At 43.3% G+C, this 22858-nt stretch overlaps 1 protein-coding gene across 2 annotated transcripts; it reads left to right on the top strand.

The window, feature by feature from the left end:
- The first annotated feature begins 483 nt into the window (after window positions 1–483).
- GGH (gamma-glutamyl hydrolase) lies at window positions 484–15584 on the top strand. 2 transcript variants are annotated; one of them, XM_081111742.1, is made up of 9 exons: window positions 484–675; window positions 4003–4117; window positions 8249–8299; window positions 10583–10667; window positions 11600–11738; window positions 12013–12119; window positions 12197–12287; window positions 13271–13408; window positions 15152–15584. In XM_081111742.1, the coding sequence occupies exons 1-9, from the start codon at window positions 570–572 to the stop codon at window positions 15271–15273; spliced, it is 954 nt and encodes a 317-aa protein (XP_080967868.1). In that variant the 5' UTR covers window positions 484–569; the 3' UTR covers window positions 15274–15584. The 2 variants fall into 2 exon arrangements, with proteins under 2 accessions (XP_080967868.1, XP_080967869.1); XM_081111743.1 differs by lacking the exon at window positions 8249–8299 and having other exon boundaries at window positions 534–675.
- Window positions 15585–22858: the final 7274 nt, after the last annotated feature.

The following is a 22858-nucleotide window of genomic DNA, read 5'->3' as shown; positions in this document are numbered from 1 at the left end:
TAAAAAGATTCCCAGGTGATTCTAATGTGCAGCCAAGGTTGAGAACCACTGCCTTCCATGGAACACTGGAGTGTCCACGTGGCGGTTAGCATTCCTGACTACAGAGCCCCGGCCTGTGGAGCAGGAGCCACAGTTGGCGCAAAGTTCTCAGGCGCCTTCTAGAATCCCTCGCCGCCTTTCAAGCTGCCTGGTGACGGGGTCCCGCTGGGACTCAGGCTCCTCCTCTCGGCGGGCCTGGGCTCGGCGCCCCAGCTTACTCACCGGTGTCCTCATCACATTGATGAACAGTTGCAAGGGGAGACCGCCCCGGGCCCACCCAGCCGATTCCGAACGGGCGGGCGCACCAGTCGAGGTCGAGCCATGCGGCGGGTGAGGCCACGGCGCCCCGGGAGCCCTCCGTCCCCGCTCCGAGGCTGCCGTGCGCGCGCGCCGGGACTACATTTCCCATCGGCCCCCGCGGCGGAGCCCCGCCCCGTCGGACGACCTCCAGCCGCCTCGCGGCCACGCAGCCACGCTCCGGGCCGCCCGGCCACAGAGCCTTTGAAAGACGGCGGGAGGCGGTCGGTGCCATGGCGAGCCCGGGACACCTGCTGTACGCGCTGGGCCTGCTGCTGTGCGCAGCGGTGACCCTCCGGCTGTCCGCTGCCCCTGCCTCCACCCAGAAGCCCATCATCGGTAAGAAGGCGCCGGGTCCGAGCTGGGCGCCTCCTGCCACGGCTCCGGGGAGGGCGTCGGGTCTGGGGAAGCCCGGGGAGGGGGGTGCGCTGTGAGCCCCGGGCGCAGCGGGAGAGCCGCGCCGGGGCGCCGTTTGCATCTCGCCGAAACCACGCCGATGCCTGGGTGGTTTCACAGGGCTTTAAGTTGGGAGGGTGGAGAAAACCTTGCAGATGGTTCTATTCTCGGCACACAGCTAGAGATTTCTAGGAGTTAAGCAAATTCTATGCATGCAGTATGCTCATTAAAATTTCACGGGTTGAGGGTATGTTTCAAGATGCATCGCACTGTACCTATAAAAATCGAGTTGACTAGATATTCAAGAAATTATGGTATGCCTCGGGTTTTGTCATCTTGAGCAGCGGAGGGCAGCAGTGGCCCGTGTGATCCTAATGCCAATTCTGTTTGGTGTTCAAATGAAGCATGTAATATTTCATTTCCAACAAATTTATATTTCAAAAAGTCAAATCCGTTTGCTTTGTCGGAAGGAATATTTGAGACAGGGCAGGGGAAAGCTACCCATGGGAAGTCAGCCTGGAGTAAAAACTTGCCAGAAGTAATTTATGTCGACAATTAAGATTGGTTTAATTTTAGCTGTAATATTATGCCATTTATATTTCTTCCACGAAGAGGAGCACTTTTTTTTTGGTAACTAAGTGCAAAATAGATGAGGGTTTTTTCCTTTATATTGGTAGCGCCCAATTTTCAAATGGGTTGTGTCTCAATATTTGGAAATTGGACTGCCTTGTTTCATAGCTATTTAAAATAGAGGTTAGATTCTCCAAGGAGAATTAACCCAAAATAATAAATCTGTGTTGTGGGTTTGGGAATTGTGGGTTCAGGGAGGAGGAAATAAAAAGGAGAGGTATTCTTTTCCTTTTTCTAGAAACAGAGGTAGTTCAGGGACAAATGTAGAAAAAATGAATATGCTTTTGGGCATCGTGATCAATTAAGACGAAATAGTTCACTGAACACCTACTACACGTAGAGCATTAAGTTAGGAAGTGCAAAGGATTCAAAGACAAAGAAGCCAAAAAAGTTGTGAGATGGCTTTAAAGTATGGGTGGCATTTTGGGCACCTTCTGGGGGGCTTGGAATATAGCCTGAACTTTTCTCGCAAGATGGGAAAAGTGAGTATGTGTGGAAGCAAGGGGAGGGGAGTAAGTTGGTGGAACTTACCTGCTTGCTCTCATGTACATATTTTTCTCCTTTCTGGTATCTTGTGTTCATATGTCCCAATTCTCCTTTGCGGCACCTCACCCTTGCCTACCCTGTGCCACTCCCATCTCCTGTGCCACTCCCATCTCCTGTGCCACTCCCTAATTTTTGCACTACCAACTTTTATTTTCCTTAAGAGGATCCTACCTACCCACCGGGAGAAAAACAGTCTTACTGAACCAGTTTTGGCATTTGGTCTATATGAACTGAGTGTCTGAGAAAATGTCAGTTGTAAGAAGCTGGGATTACAGAAGTGTTGTCTCATGTCACCTGCAGAGACACTGAAAGTGTTCCAAACGGTGGGATGGCGATTGTTAGGGGCGCAGGTGTACTCTGGATAGACGTGTTTTTATGTGACTCAGTATTATTCTGGGGCTGAGGTTTCAGTTGTGAGAGGCAGCCAGGGAGGTAGGTGGGGCAGAGCACATAGGGTCTTGTAATAGTTATGAAAGTTTAGTGCATTGAAGTGCAGGGAGGTGCACACAGCAGGGAGGTGCACCCAGCAGGGCGGTGCACCCTGCTGATCTCTCTCTCTGACCTCATTTTCTATGGCTTTTCCCTCTAGCTCACACAGGGCTCTGGTCCATATGGACTCCTTGCAATGGGACAGGCACACACCTGATTCAGAGCCTTTGTACTTGCTGTTCCCTCACCCTGGATCTCTCTTCCTCCAGATATCTGCATATGCCTTTTCCCCTCACCTCTCTTAGGTCCTGGATCAAATGTCATGGTCTACCTTCTCAGGGAAGCCTTGCCTACCAAGCATATTTAAGAGATCCTCTTTCCCCATAGATGGGACCTCCCCCCTCCCCCTGCCCAACCCCAAACACACACCTTCTTCATCTGCTTCACTTTTCTCCATAGCACTATGTATTTTATCTTGTTTATTCTTTTTGTCTTCTTTCCTTCCCACGCACTAGAATTAAAGCCCACAGGGCGGTGATTTTTACTTGTTTTATTCATTAGTGTGTCCCCAGCACCTAGTTCAGTGCCTGCTATGTAGTATGATTTTGTAATATATACTAAGTGAATGAATGAATGAATGAATGAATGGTGATATCAGGTTTCTTACCATGTGGAGAACTGGTTGGAGATGGTGGGGGTTGTTTAAGAAAGGTTGTAGAGAGACCTTTTACGAGGCTATTATAATAGCTCGGGGGAAGCAAGATGTTTGCTTGGATTGATTGCTTTGGATAGTAAACCAAACCCTAAATATACTGTGTATTTTCATATATGTGTATGTATATATGATAAATTTTAATTTATAAATTAGGCTCAGTAAGAGATTAGTAACAATAACTAATAAATAATAAAATAGACCAGTTATTACAATGCAGTTGACCCATACAGTCGAAAATTTGAATATAATTTAAATCGACCCTCCTTATCAGCGGATTCCCAACCCTGGATTAAAAATACTGTGGTTGGTTGAATCTGCATATGTGGGGATATAGAGGGCCGAGTATATAGTTACTGAAAAAATCGTGTGTAAGTGGGTCCATACAGTTCAAACCCGTGTTCAAGAATCAGCTCTATGCTGTAATAAAAGTTAGGTGAATGTGGTATCTCTCCCAAAATATCTTACTGTACTCCACTCAACTTTTCCCTTGAGGAAGCACTTCACAGCTTCTCTTGTCATGTTCGAATTGCCAGCACTGGTCTTGCACTTTGGGGCCATTATTAGGTAAAATAAGCATTACGTGAACTGCTATACCAGACAGTCGATGTGCTAACCAAGACAGTTACTAAGTGGTCTGGAGCATCTACGGCGTGAAGATGCTGGATAAAGGGATGGATTCATGTCTGGGATGGGGTGGAATGGGACAGCTTAAGATTTAATCCGCCTCACAGAACAGTGTACAATATATTACTTATGAATTGTTTATTTCTAGAATTTTCCACTTAATGTTTTCAGGCCGTGTGTGACAGTAGGTAGCCAAAACCTCATCAAGTTAAACCTTGAATAAGGGGGAACTACTGTTGTTATATTTTTACTGTGATTTGTTTCAGTTTCTGAGCAGGAAAAAAGGCAGTTGTTTGAAACTAAAACTTTCTTTGTTTGTAATTTAGGAATATTAATGCAAAGGTGCTATCCTAAGGCAATGAAAAACCTGGGAAAATACTATATTGCTGCATCCTATGTAAAGTATTTGGAGTCTGCAGGTGCAAGAGTTGTACCAGTAAGGTATGATTCAGTATTTTTTACATTGTATAAATAAAGCTGCTGTTTTACCTTTAAAATTAGCTTTTATCTCTAAAATTAATGCCTCTCTTTGGATTGCATCATTTAAATGTGGTACTACTGCACCTGATTTTTGCCACAGATCTGAAGCTTAAAGTTTCTCACTGCATTGCTTAAAGTATAAAGTGACGCTTATCTCTCACATCATTAGAGGTATGTCATATGTATTAGATAGAGAATGAAATGATAGTTGTCTTTACAACCCAAAAGACGGTCCTCATTAGACAATCGTGAAATTAGTGGAGTAAAAGAATCTATAACTTTACCAGCTTTATTCGATAATATTAGGATAAGGGTCCACTTAGGAAATAAAGGAGATTTTTAGAAGATGACTTTCGAAATACCTCCACACTCTACTTTAAAAGTTTGTGAGTAACGAATACAGCAGTGTTGCTTCAGTGTAAACTGCCGGTATTACAGGTTTAAAAGAGCAACATTGGTTTTGTGATGTAATGACCTAGTAAGTATAAAATGATTTGTACCATAGATTGATTTGGAAAGAGTTGCATTTTTTAACAAACAAAACATTATGTGTTCACAATATCTTATCATCCAAAATAAGTGTATTTTGGAAGCTTCCAGTGCCACCTTCTAATCCATTATAAGTGATTTCACACACAAAATACCACTTTTTGCTCTGGGCAAACTGCTTTTATAAATAAATCTGCATTTAAAAACTGTAATATGCTCTGGCCAGTGTGAATAAATGGTTAGAGCTTTGGCCTGCACACCAAAGGATCATAGGTTCAATTCCCAGTCAAGGGCACGTACCTAGGTTGCAGGTTTGATCCCCGGCCCCAGTTCGTGTGTTTCTCTCTCAATCAGTGTTTTTCTCTCTCTCATACTCTCTCCCCTTCTGGGCTCCCTCACTTCCACTCTCTCTAAAGAACCAATGGAAAAAATATCCTTGGTGCTTGAAGATTAACAACAACAACAAAACAAACAACCCCCCCTTGCCCCAACCAAACAAAAAATCTATAACCAAAAATACTGTTCAAATGGAATATTAATAATCTAAATGCAAATATTACACTTTGGAGAATTATATCACAAAATTGTTCTATGTTTAGTTTCATAAGGATTGTCTTTTTAAAAAAATATATATTTATTGATTTCAAAGAGGAAGGGAAAGGGAGAGAGAGATAGAAACATCAATGATGAGAGAGAATCATTGATCGGCTGCCTCCTGCACGCTTTCTACTGGGGATTGAGCCCACAACCCGGGCATGTGCCTGCCATTGGCCGGAATCGAATCCGGGACCCTTCAGTCCCTGGGCCAATGCTCTATCCACTGAGCCAAACCGGCTAGGGCAAGGATTGTCTTCTTACTGTTCTTTTACGGTTAGCTGTCCCCTACCCCAAGATGAACATTTGCTTTTGATGTTAGTCTTTAATTCCTCAGTAGCAGATCTAATTTTTCAAATGAAATCTTACTTGGAAACCAGATAGCCTATCAAAGTTTTGATCATGGTCTACGGCCATACCACCCTGAACGCGCCCGATCTCGTCTGATCTCGGAAGCTAAGCAGGGTTGGGCCTGGTTAGTACTTGGAGGGAGATCATGGAAGCATTTTCTGCAAGCCATTCTTCTAGGACATTAGAACTGACAGCATGGGTGGGAAGTAGGAGGGACAGGCAGGTACTAGTTCAGAGACTTGCAATTGCAGTAGGCTGTAAGTGGGAAGGGTTTGGCTTAGAACAGTGGTTGTAGCCTTGATAGATAAATATTAAGAAAAATAAACATGACTTGACTACTGTAAGGGTACAGGGAGGAAGAGATGAGAAAGACAGAAGTTTTGAAATTGGGGAAGTGTTGAAACCAGTGATTCACCAAGTACTGGCATGTGTGACAGACACTGAAAATGTGACTGTCGGCATAAAGGTTGATTTCCAGCTTGGGTTCCCAGAGTTCTTTTTAAATAAATTGCTTGGAATCCTATATAATAATAGACAAACATGGTAATTAACCGTACCTCTGACACGCTTCCCATCGGCTAATCAGGGCGATATGCAAATTAGCTGCCAACCAAGAAGGCGGCTGGCAGCCAGGCAGCTGAAAGGAACAGGAGGCTTGCTTGCTCCAGTGATGGAGGAAGCCAAGGTTCCCCACCTGCCGCTGCCGGGCTCTGAGCTGCACTCTAAGAAACAATGTTGCAATTATAGAAGCTAAACAAACCTAGATACCTGCTTTCAGCCAGCTGGGCCTCAGCCAGCAGGACCGCAACAGTGTTTCAATTATAGAAGCCAAACAAACCCAGATACCTGCTTTCAGCAGCCGAGGCCTCAGAGCTGGAGCCCGCCTCAGAGCTAAAGCCAACTCTCAGCTACAGTGACAGCCATAGAAGGTAAATAAATCACAGAAAAAAAAAAAAAAAAAAAGGAGAGGTTGGGAGCTTCAGTTGCCTGCCAGCCTGAAAACGGCCCTCAGTCTCTCACCCAGACTGGCGAGGCACCCCAGTGGGGACCCCCACCCTGAAGGGGGTGTGACCAGCTACAAACAGCCATCATTCATGACCTCATCCAGGCTGGCCAGGCACCCAAGTGGGACCCCCACACTGATCCGGGACATCCTTCAGGGCAAACCAGCTGGCCCCCACCCGTGCACCAGGCCTCTAGCCTATATAGTAAATGGGTAATATGCAAACTGACCCTAACAGCAGAAGGACTGGGAATGACTGGTCACTATGACACACACTGACCACCAGGGGCAGATGCTCAATGCAGGAGCTGCCCTCTGGTGGTCAGGGCGCTCTCACATGGGAGGAGCTCTGCTCAGCCACAAGCCAGGCTGATTGCTGCCAGTACAGCGGTGGTGGTGGGAGCCTCTCCTGCCTCCTCAGCAGCGCTAAGGATGTCCGACTGGAGCTTAGGCCTGCTCCCCGCTGGCAAGTGGACATCCCCCGAGGGCTGCTGGGCTGCCAGAGGGATGTCTGATTGCCATCTTAGGCCCTATGCCCTGGGGAGCAGGCCTTAGCCAGCAAGTGGTCATCCCCTGAGGAGTCCCAGACTGCAAGAGGGCACAGGCTGGGCTAAGGGCCCCCCCCCCCCCCCAGCCCGCGAGTGCACAAATTTTTGTGCACCGGGCCTCTAGTTAGATACATATGATTCTATAAAAACAACGTAATAGATTCCCAGAGCAACCTGCAAAGGGTTACCTAATGTAGAATGAGACCGAGGATCTCACTGATAATGTCAGGTTCATTTCTGCAGGTGGGATGCTGGGAGCCAACTCCTGCAGGTTAGAAGGAAAAAGGCGGAAGATGGGAGACATAGGCAAAATTCTGGAATAGGTAAAGAAGTTTGTCTTTGGTCTTCTTTTGTCTTCTTTCTACTGCCTTCTCTCTCAGGTGCCTGGTGCTCTCGGGTTATCCCAGTTTCCCATGGTGGGCCTGGCCCTAGTGGGACCCACAGAGACTCCTTTTCCTGAGAGGTAGCATGTGGCGCCCCACGGGCTGCTTTTGGTTTAAAAATGTGCTTTGTTCACACAGCATTTTAAACATTAGCAAACCAAAAGACTAATAAAATCTTGACTTTTGGCCTCTTTTTTTTTTTTTTTTAACCAAGTTATTTGGAGCTGATTTGAAGTGGAGCAAGTGCTCTCCACTGGCAACAACACCCTTCACTCCTTGTCATGCTGTGTCATTTGTCATCATTACCAGGCTTACGTGGTATTTTTTTTAGTTACAGAGAGAGTGAACTATTTCTCTTAATCCCTTCACCTTTTTCACCTAGTCCCATGACCCCCTTCCCATCTGGTAATCATCAATTTGTTCTCTGTATCCCCAAATCTCATGGTCTTTGATATTTTGCATATGAACACATACGTCACAATATTAAATTATATTAGATTACAGGAAAGCATGTTTACTTGTCTGATTAGCAAAACAAGGACATAATTGTGTGGCTTACATGTAGTTTGAAAAGCTGCCTCTAGGAAGGTAGAGAGGTGATATTACCTAGTATTTAAGAATTATTCTTCATCTGGCTTTTAACAATAATGTGACTTCATTTAGAGCCTGACTGTTTTCTTAGGTTTGGAAATGGATGTTTCGTCACTGTTTTTCTTGTTTTCAGGCCTGATCTTACCGATGAAGAGTATGTAAAGCTTTTCCATTCTCTTAATGGGTAAGTTGGTGGCACTGGCTTGATACGGTGTGTGAGATCTATGTTGTCGGCTCTTGCAAAAAAGGACACAAGTATTCCACGTGTTTCTGTGTAACCGTCTTACAGTGGTGTGCCATTAGTTTTCTGAGTTCTTTCAGAGGAATTACATTGTTGAGAGAGAGGTGCAATTGTCCTGCAGAGAAGGAAGCATAAGAAATTAATGTTACACAGTAACATTACACAGTAGACATATATCATTTTTTTAAATATGTGACATAGTCTTTGTTCTTTTAATGCCTGTCTTAAATATTTTGAAGCCACTTTGAATGGCATGGCATATTGCTTGCTTGGGGGATTTATAAATCTTAAGCCTAAGGATACTACTCAGTTCTCTTTCAGAAGGTGATTTGAATAGAACTTGGAAAAAATTGTCTATACTGTGGCATCACCAAAAAAGTTATGATTGGTTACCTCACAGAAAAAAAAAACTTTTTTTAAAAAAAATATATTTTATTGATTTTTTACAGAGAGGGCAAGCCCCCACCGCCCCAGTGTCTGTGTCTATTGGTTATGCTAATATGCATGCATACAAGTCCTTTGGTTGCTCTCTAACCCCCCCTCCCCTACCATTTGTCTCTAGATCGATCTGTCCTTGTTCATCAAATAGACTTCAGTTCAATTTGGTTCAGTAAATATTTATTATAAAATTAGTTCCATTTAGTAAAACATTTAAAATCCCCGTTATGTTCAGTGTTCTTTGGCCCGGGCAAGAATAAACAAGCCCAGGCTGGACTCTGTGCTGGAACCTCCACATGATCACCAGAAAATGAGCACTGCTCTGCCACTTCAGAAGCACCGTCACGGTCCCTGTGAGGCAGTAGAGCCCTTCCCGTGGCGGGGTGCAAGGAGGTGGAAAGGCAGAGCCTGGCTTTAAAGGAGTTTGCCAACTGGGAGGGGCGGTCAAGCTTTGCTTTATGAAAGGATTTTGTGCTTAAACATACCAGGTTTGATCAGAGGCAGCTTTGTAAGTACTGAGTTGATGAAAAGGGAGAACTGCTAATGGGTCTTCATTAATCCACTTTGAATTGTAGCATTTTCTGCATGGTTTTGTGTCAGGTGTTCCACCTCATACTTTTTATGATTTTATACTGAACTGTGATCTTACTAACAGGAAAACTTACTCATCTCTGGCTGTCCAGGCTAATACTGAGCCTGGCTCATGCAAGAAGCGAAGTACAGTTGTTGAATGAACAACCATCTCAACAGCATTATTTCACATATCTCAAATTCATATTTAAGTATTTTCAAAATGTTAATACCTTTTAAAAATATATATATTTTATTGATTTTTTTACAGAGAGGAAGGGAGAGGAATAGAGAGTTGGAAACATCGATGAGAGAGAAACATCGATCAGCTGCCTCCTGCACACTCCCTATTGGATATGTGCCTGCAACCAAGGTACATGCCCTTGACCGGAATCGAACCTGGGACACTTGAGTCCGCAGGCTGACACTCTATTCTCTGAGCCAAACCAGTTAGGGCAAAATGTTAATACCTTTAATCTAACTTTTATAATCTCTTTGGACTATCCCTGCTTATTTCAAGATGTTATAATGTTTAAAGTTTAGAATTAGTATAAAAAGTTGATGTAAAAACATAATAAATATTTTTCTATATCTTACCTTTATGGGTAGAATAAAATAAAATGAAATGTTCACTACTTCCCCCACCTTCCCCCACCTAGACTTCTAGAAATGGGATTGTGTTCTTCTTCAAAACTCTTCTAATCCCATGCTTATTACTGAAGAGATTTCAGGGTGATAATATAGCATTAAATTCTCATGGATATTTAGTTTTAGCGTACTTATATTTTTATAATCAGTTTGTGCTTTATGGTTAAGAAAAACTTCTTTGTGAGCCAAACCTGTGTCATGATTAATGGACCTCTAGTTGATGCTGGCATCACGGATCACCTTCCTGTAAACCTACCTGTACTTGGGATGTTATCTCTACTTGATTTCTAGCTCTGTGTGCTCTCCTTCTACCCCATTTATTCACCTTGCCAACAATAAACTGGTTTATCAAAGGAGTTTTGGGAGAATATGCACAAAAGTATTCTTAACTTCAATAATTTACAAATGGGTAGGATTGTAAGTATTTCCTACTTCCTTTTGCCTTAGTTTTCTCATTTTCTGTAATGATCTTGTTGCTTATGTAATAAGGAAGGAGTTGTTTTGAAATAAAAAGATGGTTTGGTTTCTGTAGGGCGGGGTGGAAATGCTTTCTTTCGGATGTTGTTTCAGGGTCCTCTTCCCTGGAGGAGGCGCTGACCTCAAGAAGTCAGGTTATGCCCGCACAGCCGAAATATTTTACAGCCTTGCCACACAGGTAAATATCAGTTGTTTCTTATTATTCCAGATGGGGTTTTAAAAAATACATGTTTTTATTTATCTTTCTTAAAGAGAGAGGAAGGGAGAAGGAGAGATAGAAACATAATGAGAGAGAATCATCCATCAGCTGCCTCCTGCATGTTCCCTATTGGGGATGGAGCCTGCAACCCAGGCATGTGCCAAAAGCCCGAGACTTTTTGGTCCATGGGAGGACCCACACCAACTGGGGCCCAGGTGGGTTTTTGTAATTTTCCATGGGGATAATTCCTTTTCAGGCATACGATAATACTTCCTTCATAGTTACTCCAGCCTCATCATCCCCTCACCTCTTGAGGTGTCTGCTCATGAGGAGCCAGTGGTGGCTATCGCTCATTTTCTATTTCATTTAATTCTGGGCTCCGGGGCCCTCTCTGTTTGTGCTCGCTGATGTGAACTGGGTCCTCATGGTGGCTTAGTAGGCTGTTTTTATTATGTACTGGGCGTTATTCACATATTACTAATTTTCATCTCCTCTTGAAAGCAGCTCTTTGTCCCCACCTAGTCGATGTATCTATAAATTCTGAGATAATGAAGGAAGGAGTGTGTTCAAAACCAGACAGTTATCCAAAGCGACAAGATTTATACAAGATGTAAAAATAGGCATTTTATCTAGCATCGTCTTTAATATTTATAGTCCCTGTTACTTGTATTATTTGGTAGTTGACTGGCAGATGTCTGTTTCTTTCCCAAAACAACTGAGGTTGGCTAGTGTGTTTGATTAAAACGGGGTTATTATGTGGGAGCTTGGAGGTTAAATGGCAGCTTACGTTTGGAACCTGGAAAATGCTTCAGAAACCCATGTATCTCTCAGGTGCCAGTCTTGTAATGACAAACCAAATGTACAATTTTTGTTTTGAAAAGGTTGAGTAAACTTCGTTTTCTCTTTCAAAGAGTTTTGATGATGGAGACTACTTTCCTGTGTGGGGCACATGCCTTGGATTTGAAGAGCTTTCGTATCTGGTCAGTGGAGAGTCATTATTAACACACACAAATACTGAAGGAATCACAATGCCGCTGAACTTCACTGAAGGTAAGACTTCTCCTTTTGACCCTTTAAGAAGCGTTAGCTGGGCAGGATTAGTAACTAGCAAATATCAAGTAAAAAGTGCCCATGACTTTTTATTAACTTTTAAATTATTTACACAGGCTAGAGATGTGAATGACCATGTTTGTACTCAAATTATGAGGGTGGCTTAAGAAATTTTAAATTTTGATAACTCATTGGTTTGACTGGAGATTAGTGGTTTTAGTGGATTTTATTTTTCTGTGTTTAAATTCTTTCCCTTGTACTTACCTTGTTTCAGGTATATTGCAGAGCAGAATGTTCCGGAATTTTCCTGCTGACTTGTTGCTGTCCTTAGAATTAGAGCCTCTGACTTCTAATTTCCACAAGTGGAGCCTCTCCAAGATGGTATCATATTAATCATGTAATGACATCAGTGCATTTAGATTAATTATAGGAGTAATTATTTTATTTTTATACTCCAGAATTTTACGAAGAATGAAAAATTAAAGGCGTTTTTCAATGTACTAACTACAAATACTGATGGCAAGATTGAGTTTATTTCAACAATGGAAGGTATATGTCTCTACATGTACACTTTTTGCATATTATGTTTATTAGTTTTGATTTTATAGTTTTTTTTAATGAATAAAATCACAATAACTTTGGGGCCTGAAGATCGAAATTAGGGCACTTTTGGAGACAGGAACTGTGTTTTGTTCATGTTCCAAAACAGTTGTGGTTTACCTGGATCATCTAGGTGCGGGGTGGAGTGAAGAAGGGAAGAAAAGAGGAATGAAGAAATAAATAGAGACAGTGACCTCTCTTTTAAGAAAAAAAATATTATTGAACTTATTGGGGTAACATTGGTTAAAAAATTACAAAGGTTTGAGGTATACAATTCTATAATACATAATCTCTATCTTGTATTGTGTGTTCACCACTCACAGTCAAGTATCCTTCCATCATCATTTTTTCCCCTTCCCTGTGATCATCACCATACTGCTGTTTGTGTCTATGAGTATTTTATTGTATTTTTTTTCCCAATCCCTTTGCCTTTTTCACCCAACAGTATTGTGGATTAAGTACTTTTGACAGGTTCTCCTCCAGCAACAACAAAAGGTGTAACTGACATACAGCAAAACATCTCCCTAAATACATTGATTAAATAGTGAGAAAATAAGGATACTCAGGCCAAAAACTCCCAAGGGCTGAGTAGAGTATTTGGGTAGGACCCTCTGGAAGGAGGTGATGGAGTGATAGCTCCTGGAATCTGGAAGGCAGAGAGCACCAAATGTCTGCTTAGTTTTGAACCAAGGACCTCTTGTGAGTGAGGTGAGCCAGATGACTACTACACCACAGAAACCCGCTGAAGTGGGGTATTTAAATCAGCATTACTATTAATACGGAGAATTTGAGGCAAAGCTCAGGATCCCACAAATGGAGAGGGCCCCATAGAGCAGGATCTGAAGGCTATACCCTCCATGAATCCTGCCTGCAGAGCTGCAAGGAGACCTGCCCATCTGCTTAATACTTACTCGTTTGTGTTTCTCATGCAGGGTACAAGTATCCAGTGTATGGTGTCCAGTGGCATCCAGAGAAATCTCCTTACGAGTGGGGGTTATTTAACGGCATTTCCCACGCACCGAACGCTGTGAAGGCTGCATTTTATTTAGCGGAGTTCTTTGTTTCTGAAGGTAATATGTGGGCACATTATCTTATCACTCCATTAGTGTAGTTTTGAAGGAAATGTCCTCATCTGAACTCTTATATACTCTTGCTCTATGTAAATGCTTTTTTTAAAAAAAAACACACACACACAAAAAAAACAACCTTTAAAACAGTCATTGTGAAAGCCCTGAAATTGAGGTATTAGGGATTCAACTAAAACCAGGACAATGATTTCAATTAATAGTATTGTGTGTTCTAAACTGTGCTGAATACATGAACAACGGTGTAAAGACTGTTGAATTCTTTTTTCCTTTCTTTTTTGAATACTTTTTCTTTAATATTTTCCCCTACTAGTCTTCTTTTTAGGAATAATGCTTTAGTTATAACATTCTCTGAGAATTAGATGTTATATTTTCAAGGCAATTATATAAACTGAGTATATACTCATCCTTCTGTGATTTTAAGGCTGCCTATCAGTAGGCATGGGCCCATAGGAGAAAGTTCAGCTTTGCTTGTTCTTTTTTCTTCATGCTATGTTTGTGGGTAGAATTGAGAATTTATGTTTTAATTGAGTGATTCTGAGATAAGAAAGAGCTACAAGCACCACTTGCAAGGGGCAGGCATCACTCTGGTGAGGCGTGGCCATTGAACCCTTCAGCGGGCCTTGTTGGTGTCTCTTCAAGCTTGGCCTATGTTTTTAGCAACCCTCCTGCCCACACTGAGTTCACTCTGGTTTATAATTACGCTCAGAGGAATGGGCAATTTCATGACAAAAATCCCAATTTAAAAGAAAAAAACAGTTCTCCTATGTGTAGTATTAGTTCCAAGAAGCATTTCCATGCCTTGTGTGTCGGAGTAAATGAGAACAGGATAGAGCAGTTGGCTGCAGTATTGTCCCATGGCAGGGCTATTATTTGTTCTTTATTTTCTAACTAGAGGCCCGGTGCATGGAATTCATGCATGGGTAGAGTCCCTAGGCCTGGCTGGTGATCAAGGCCGCTCTGTGGGGCAACCGGCAGGGTGATCAGGGGGCCCCCCCGCTGGCACCCGCCTTGGCTGGCCTGGGGCCTGCGAGCTGGGGGCAGCTCCTGCATTGAGCATCTGCCCCTGGTGGTCAGTGCGTGTCATAGCGGCTGGTCATTTCGCCGTTCGATCGATTTGCATATTAGACTTCTATTATTTAGGCTATCCTTGTTTTAAAACATGCCACAACAGCCTATAGTTACTTTATCTTGATCTTAGGAAAATGTCTTAGCCTTTACCTTCTTACGTCCTAACTTGACCCATGCCCCCTTCTCCGTGCCTCTCACAGTTCTGCCTGACCTGTGGAAACGGCCTCACTGCCCCACCTGACTCATCTTTGCCAGTTTCTTCTTCCTCTTCACTCTCGAAGCATCTCAGTGAAGATAGACTATAAAAACATTACTATCTACAATTCTGTGTGGTTCCCAGACTCGACTTCTTGAGTGTTAGAACCTTGCCCTGGTTATATTTCTATCCCCAGTCTCTCATCAAATCCTATAGCAGTAGGCACTTAGTAAGTGATGCATGGGGCGTGAGCACCCCATTTGGTCTGGGTGGGGCAGACGTGCAGCTGTGTCAGCAGGTAACTTCTCTACATCTTTATTTGGGGGAAGTTCTATAAGGTATGTTTCCTTTTGGGTACTATTTTCCCACTTAATACGGATGATAGGATGAGCCATTATAAAGTAACCTTTTGAAAATTATATCCTATCCTTTTAAGAATTCACATTTTCTTTTTCTTGCAGCTCGGAAAAACGGTCATCATTTTCAATCTGATGTTGAAGAGAAAGAAGCACTGATTTATCAGTTCCATCCCGTCTATACTGGAAATATTTCTCGATTTCAGCAAAGTTATATATTTAATTGAAAGCTTTCCATATGTTAACAGAAATTTTGAATAATTCCATGATGAAATTGTTTCAATAACTTGATACTCATGGCAGTAATGGAAAGCCACTGAGATTTCGTCTTTATGTTGTTACTGGCTCTGCATCTTTATTCAGTATATTTGACTATATCACATTTGATAATTCATGAGACAGATAAACAATCATAGTGTATTTCATGTAAAAACTTTTATCTCAAGATCAGAAAAAAATTCATTTATTGAAAATACAGGTATTTTATTTTTTTTCTGATTGATTCTGGAAATAAACACCACCCACTACCCAGTCTACCCATCCTTGCTGAAGACTCTTTAAATCCTACCTCCAGCTCACTGCGACCTCTCTCCCCTTTGAGTCTCAGGAGTATCCAGGCCCTCCATAAGTGCTTGTGACTCTTTGTGAATGAACTTTTTTCCCCCATGGAAAATAATTTGAAAGCTGTCATACATTTATTTGGGTGCATTTTAATATATTTGTCATCCTTTGCTTCCGTCTCCCACCCTTCACTGTCCCATCTATTCTCACAGACTCTGAAATTGAGGAATTCCTTGAGGACAGCCAAGCAGCTGGAAGAGAGGGGATTTATGGAGCTGTTTCTGACAGTGTTTATGCACCTGTTCTCCTTGGTCCTCCACAGCTGCTGCTAGAGAAGCGGGAAAGTGGGGAAGAGTGATGGGGCAGGAGGCTGGAGGAGGTTATGAATGATTTTCTGTATAAAAGTTAATAATACTCTGAAGATACTGAGATAAACCCTAAGCTTTGGGCTTTAAGGCCAGCAGAACATAGAAATTGAAAGGGATTAACACATTCAGCTAAAAAGGATGTTGATGAAAGTGTGGTGCATCTAGTTTCTGTCCATAAGCATGAAGATTCTGTTAAGTCTTACTGTCTAATGTGCCATTTCTGGCGAATTTCATGTCTCCACAGTAGAAAAAGGTGGCAACACTGTTATTACTCATACTGCCCGGGCCCTTTCCAACCTGTTTGTTTTGAAATATTATAGATCTGCTTATCTCTGAAGTTCCCTAATAACATATAATCCTGACTATGTCATCACTCATGATGCTGTATCACCCTTCCTTCTGCCGCAGAATACTGGCTCCTAATTGCCCCCAAAGTTCTCACTGTGCTATTGGTGATGGCCACAAATGCAAGAAAATGGGAACCATCATTTGTTTTTTACTCACATTAAGTTTTCCATTTTTCCAACCATGTATATTTTTGAAGTCTTTACACTGGGATTACTTTATTCCGAGAATGGAGTCTCTTTCAAAGTTGCAACACCCCTGTTTTCCACACACCACCACCTGCAGGAAGGCTATGCAGGGGCCTGAGGGCAAGTGAGAAGTTCGGGAATCTGGTCTACTGGAGATCCACCACTGACCCCTGGGCTTGAGCCACATGTGTGAGCCCATGTGCTGGCTCTTAACTCCCAACTGCAGTGTCACCCCCTGTTAACAGCGCGCAAAGGCAGTGATGTGGCAACACCCATCTTTTAGCCTCCATGCCTCCAGCTCCAGCCGCTAGCACCCCAAGTATTCACTCCACTCCTTCCACAAGCTCCACATCATGTGCAGGCAGTCCCCTGGGGTTGGCCGTCCACCTCCTCCCAGGCTCATCAGCAAGCACTTCGAGTCCATGCCCTCTCGCCCCCGTTGATGTAACAAGGTCAGCCTGCCTCGGAGCAGTCTTAAGCCGAGCTAAATGAGGGACAGAGGGTTAGACATCCCTTGCCTGGATGGGACTTAAGGGCAGAGCCTGTCACTCATTTCTATTTAGAAGATAGTTCTGAGTGCCCACATGTGTACATAACTTGTCTGGCAGATGTTTTATGAAGGGATGCTGGCTCCATTGCCCCACTGCAGAGTAGGACAGTCTCAATACCTTGTCAGGCGGAGTTTCCATGGTTGGGATGGGGTTAGGATGGTCCTACAGCTTCTAAAAGCACAGGGATAAGTCCCACTGAAGTATTCAGGTGCAGAACCTGGCCCATAGTAGGCCATGAGTAAGTGGCCTCCCCTCATTTCCTTTCCCTCCTCAATAATGAACAGCCCGACGTGCATGCTGTGTTACCTATCAGAAGAGCAAGCACAGATACCACTTACATGGAAAGAATTGTGAAAAAAGGGTCCTTTGCTCCTTAGGAACAGGAGCTTTTTTTGTTACTAGCTTGTAATTTTATTCCACTTACTTTTCTAAGAGGAATTAAGTTTTTATTCCATATAACCTTTTGTATTCCAATAGTGGTTTAAAATGAAGTTATTGCAGTAATGAATCAGGAACACTAGATGTCAGGAGAGAACCAACTAAACCCAAAGTTTAGTGTTTACTAATCATTTAGAATAGAATTTAGAGGCCGCCAGGAACCTAAAGAACATCTAATAGGACAATCATTATATTTATTAATACTAATGGTTTGTTGAATTATTATGTTGTGCACCTGAGTTAATATGTCAATTATATCTCAATTAAAAAATACTAATGGATGTATAAACATAGATTTACATCTAATACTAGATGTTTTCTGATCTATGAGGAGGCCCTAAAAGACTTGATAAGAAAAAAGCGTGTAAACAATGTTAATCATCTTTTAAGGGCCAGGTACTTTTCTGTACATACATTTGTGGGCTGCCCACAAAATAACAACCCCCTTTTTCCTGCTGCATAAATGGAAAGCCTCTAGGCTAGAGGAGGATTTTCCTGGATGGGTAACGAGCCAGAGCCTCATCTCAAGAGATGCTTCTGGGGAGACGGACTGGCAGGGGAGGCACTAATGCAAGAACATCTACCATAAGCAAGACACGGGAGCAAAGGTGCTCTAAACAAATGTGGACCTGATTGAATTTTTCTCCTACAGACTAAAGCAGCGGTCGCCAACCTTTCGGACCTCACGGACCACCAGTGGTCCATGGACCATCAGTTGGCAACCACTGGACTAAAGTTCCTCCACAGAATCTGCTCTAAATCTTCTCAGGGTTTCCCCTTCGAATTTAAGGAAAAGTCTTTAACCATGAGTTTTTCTGCATCAACTTAGCTTTTAGACTTCCAGTTCTCTATCACCTATAATAATAAAAGTGTAATATGCTAACTTGCCTCAATGTCTTTCCAGACAAAGCCAGGGCTGTGAGGGAAGCCTGGGTCCTGGGTGCCTGCCGGTGGCCATAGGGAAGTCCAGGTCCTGGGTGCCAGAGGGAAGCCGGTGCCGGCAGCTGGGGGAAGGAAGGCCTACTCTTGCACAAATTTCGTGCATCGGGCCTCTAGTGTATTATAGTTTCTCACAAACCTAATTCGAGCCAGTCTGTTTCACAACACAGCGATTCTTCAGAAACTCACCACACCACTCTGACATCTTTTGCTGCAGTTCAGGATTGAGATGCCCCACCACTGGCAGACGTCCTGTTTGCACACGTCTGTGATCTTCATGACATCCGTTCTCTGCCTCTCCTCCTCCCCTCTTCGTCTCCACTGCACATAAAACTGTCTGATGTAATTTTATGTACTTGCTCGTGGAATTATTCTCTGCCTCCTCACTGGAACATAATGCACACGGAGGCGAGACTTGACGTTGGCCTGTATGTGTGGTCAGTGCTGCCTAAATAACTGCTGGGGAGCTGTGTGCTCACTGCTGAGGAACTCCTGCTGAAATTGAGGGTACAATTGAGTCCTGTATTTGAGGGATGAATTACGGTATTTTTAATGAAAATTTTGACTACATGTAACTTTTGCTTTATGCACTCACTTTACAACTTAATCCCTGGAGTAGGATTTGACTCTCTTCTAGAAGATGGTGCCCATGAGGCCACTTTCACAAAATAAGTAACAAGAACCTGGCAACCCAAAAGCCTTTAAAGCCTCTGACCACAATTAATAAGCGCTGATGTCAATGACTTCAAACACCAAATATACTGAAAAAACTATACTGGGCTCACTTTCAATTTTAATAATTCAATCCAAATAACATGAGGCTTTCTTGCTTCCAATTCAAAACCCCTTTCAGCCCAGCATCATACACAGAAAAACAAAACATAAATCTAACTCAGAGGAGCACTGAGGAATAAAATAGGTATTGAGTTGAAGTTTTCATTTTATTTTTGTATGAGGCTATGGGGGAGGGAGCAATTGCACTGTCATAAATGCACTAAGACTTCCTACCACACTGTAGACATCGTTCATTCGTAAAGTTCCCAGTCACTCCAATCTCTTTTCCTTCTGCCTCTCCAAAATCTCACTTAATCTTTTTCTTTAAAGGTAAGGAGATTATATATATATATATATATACATATATATATATATATATATTTGATTTTTTACAGAGAGGAAGGGAGAGGGATAGAGAGTTAGAAACACCGATGAGAGAGAAGCATCAATCAGCTGCCTCCTGCACACCCCTACTGAGGATGTGCCTGCAACCAAGGTACATGCCCTTAACCGGAATCGAACCTGGGACCCTTCAGTCCCCAGGCTGATGCTCTAACCAGTGAGCCAAACCTACCAGGGCCTCTCACTTAATCTTACCTTCTTCTTTCTCCTTTTCCCCATCGCCCCATTCTTTCTTCCATGCAGCTCATGATAGTTCTAATGGAGATTACTGTAGCTCTTCCTGGTTTTCAGTTGGGCAACAACCCTGCTCCCACACTCTGCACAACAAGCTGGGAAGTGTCCAACAGGTCTTCCTTCCTCTCTCGGGTACAGGCTGAGCCACCTCCACCTTTGGGACCATGGGTGTGTGCCACCATATGAATTCTCCTTTGCTGTCCAGTGTCCTGCTCTTACCCCGCAGCATGTGCCGCCATTGAATGAACTGAAGAGTGTAGAGGACAAACCCCTGAAATATCCACTTCCCACAGTTAGGCATGCCACGCCCATCTAATTGTGGTTTATTTGTTTAATATTCAAATGCTGTCAGATCAACATACGCCACCTGCTTTTCCTCCAGACTCTGCGCCCTGATGCACTGAGCATATGTGAGGCTATTTCTTTTTATGTCAAGGATGGGAATATACTAATGTAAACACTAATTGGAAAGCTTGAGTAGTTTTTCTGAGTTTTCAATCGTGCTGCTTACTGCATTGTTATTCGGGATTAATCTACCTTAGGAACAATTTGACAGTATCATTAAAACCCTACTTCAATATTTAGATCCCAAAGGACGGATTTAATGGCCTTAGTTAACACCCCAATGATGTAGGCTTCATTGTGTGATTCACCTGCTCTTGCTGCTTACTTTCCTGAGCTTCAGGCAAGCTGAAGAAACTGTATGAAAACAGAGTTTGATTGCCCCATGAAAGAGAATGCCATCCTCCTGAGTGAAAAGAAAACCTAGAGTCTCCCAAGTTGGTACCTGAAGAGGACTCTTCACACGGGGATGGAGAAAAATGAGGATCCCATGAGCACCATTGCCAGGCTTGGCCCCTAACAACCTACCCATGAAATCGCTTCTTGCCAGAACACAGCCTGGGCTGGGCCCCCGAGTTCTGCTTGAGGAGAGCAACCCAGGAGGGCCTACGTTTACGCCCTCGTTGACTAGATGTCAGTTCTCTCCCAGTGGTCTCTGTGGGCAGGTGGCAGTAATTTTCAGCTACTTAAATGCTTCTGGGTAAGTAGGTATGAGATTCAATGTCACTATATAGCTTCCCCCAACTTTAAATACAAATCTTGTCCTTGACTAGGATTAGATAATTCTTTGTGAAACCTCTTGAAATAAAAATAAAATAGAAGTTTACTCTGCATGTTAACATGTACTTCTGGAGGAAAAACCAAATTGGTGGTGTAGGTAAATGCCTGTACTCGCCGCCTTCCACAACCGCAACAAAATTACATCTAAAAATACAGAACAACCATCATTCAAAATCGCCTGAAGGCTGGCTGAATGGAAGTCCTACAACTAGAGAAGTAAAGAAGAAAGAACGTTGAGGCTGGTAAAGGGGCAGAGGCACAGAATGGCTGGTCTGACACCTACATGTGCCATTTTTTTTTAAATTGGGAGGGAGATAGTGTCTGTGGAGGCCTCCCGCGAGGAGCAAGGGACCCAGCCCACACCAGACTCCCAGCCCAGGGTCTCAGATCTGGGAAGAGAAATCCCTGTAACTACAGACTGTAAAAGCCAGTGGGGATTATGGCTGAGTGACACGGAGGCTGCTGGAATCCCAGGAGTCCCTCTTAAAGGTTCTGAGCAGAAACTTACGTGGTCTCAGTCCCTCTGAGCTCCAGCGCTGGGCAGTGGCTCTGGGGGACGCAAACACATACAGGAAGGAACTGGATTGTCCGGCATCAGGACAGGAACTCAGGGGAAGCTTTCTCCCAGATGGGGGTGTTGGCAGGGGTCATTGTTCCTGTGCTGTGCCTGTTGCAGTGCTGACTGGCAGCCATATAAGTTTTCATCAACTTGGCCCACACTACTTGCTCCACCCTGTGATTCCCCCAGACCCCACCCCATCCAATTTATAGCTCCACCCAAGCTGTTTGCAGCAGCTTTTCCATATGAATGGTCTATCCTGACTCAGGTTTCAGACTTTGCTAAAATCTCTCAAACAAGGTGCAGCTGGCATCAGTATGCTGCAAACCTATCAATAAAAGTCCCAAGACCCTGCACTAGCAAGAGTCTACCTTGCTTCACAGCTGGGCTGAATCTGGGCACCTCCTAGCACAGTGGTTCTCAACCTTGGCTCCACATTAGAATCACTTGGGAATCTTTTTAAAATCTTGATTTCTGGGCTTCATCCTCCGGAATGAAATCAGGATTTTAAAAAGATTCCCAGGTGATTCTAATGTGCAACCAAGGTTGAGAACCACTGTCCTAGCACAATACAAATAGCTCCTGCCAGGTGGCCCCAGGCAGTGACTGACTTTGCACCTCCCTGGAGACCTAGAGCCAGTGCACCCCATTGATACTGTCAGACCATAGCAGATTACAATGCTACACATCCATAAGCAACACACTCAAGAGGCAGACTCAGTGAGCACCAAAGCCCCACTGAAGCAAGTCCTGTTCCATAGGGGTGTTTTCTGCACAGCAGCTCTCCCAGTATAGTCACAGCTGGTCCTCACGATCAATTAGCCTGGAGGACAATTCCTCCCAGAGAGGCCAACAGCAATCAAGGCTCACCTACAAGTCTGTGCACACAGCCCACAGGGGCGCATCTAGAGTGCCCAGCTCAGGTGACTGGGGAGGCTGAGCCACTGGTCCCTATAGCACACCTACCAAACAAGGCCACTTTACCAATTCCAGGAGACATAGCAGCTCTACCCAATACAGAGAAACAAACACAGGGAATCAGCCAAAATGTGGAGACAAAGAAACAGGTCACAAATGAAAGAAATGGAACCAAGCAAACTACTGGATACAGAGTTCAAAACCACGGTTATAAAGTTACTCAAGGATCTTCATGAGAGCTTCATGAAGAAAATAAAAATACAAACAATAAAATGGCAATAAATACATATCTATCAACAATTGAATCTAGAAATCAAAATAAACAAACAAGAAATCTAATGAACAAAATAAACTGGTGAATAAAATAGAATCAGAGGCATGGAAACATGGAACAGACTGACGACTCTCAGAAT

Source organism: Myotis nattereri, assembly GCF_964212035.1.
Source record: "Myotis nattereri genome assembly, chromosome: 17".
NCBI classification, from domain to species: domain Eukaryota; kingdom Metazoa; phylum Chordata; class Mammalia; order Chiroptera; family Vespertilionidae; genus Myotis; species Myotis nattereri.
The sequence above is the reverse complement of the archived record's forward strand: the minus strand, read 5'-3'. Positions and strand labels throughout refer to the sequence as shown.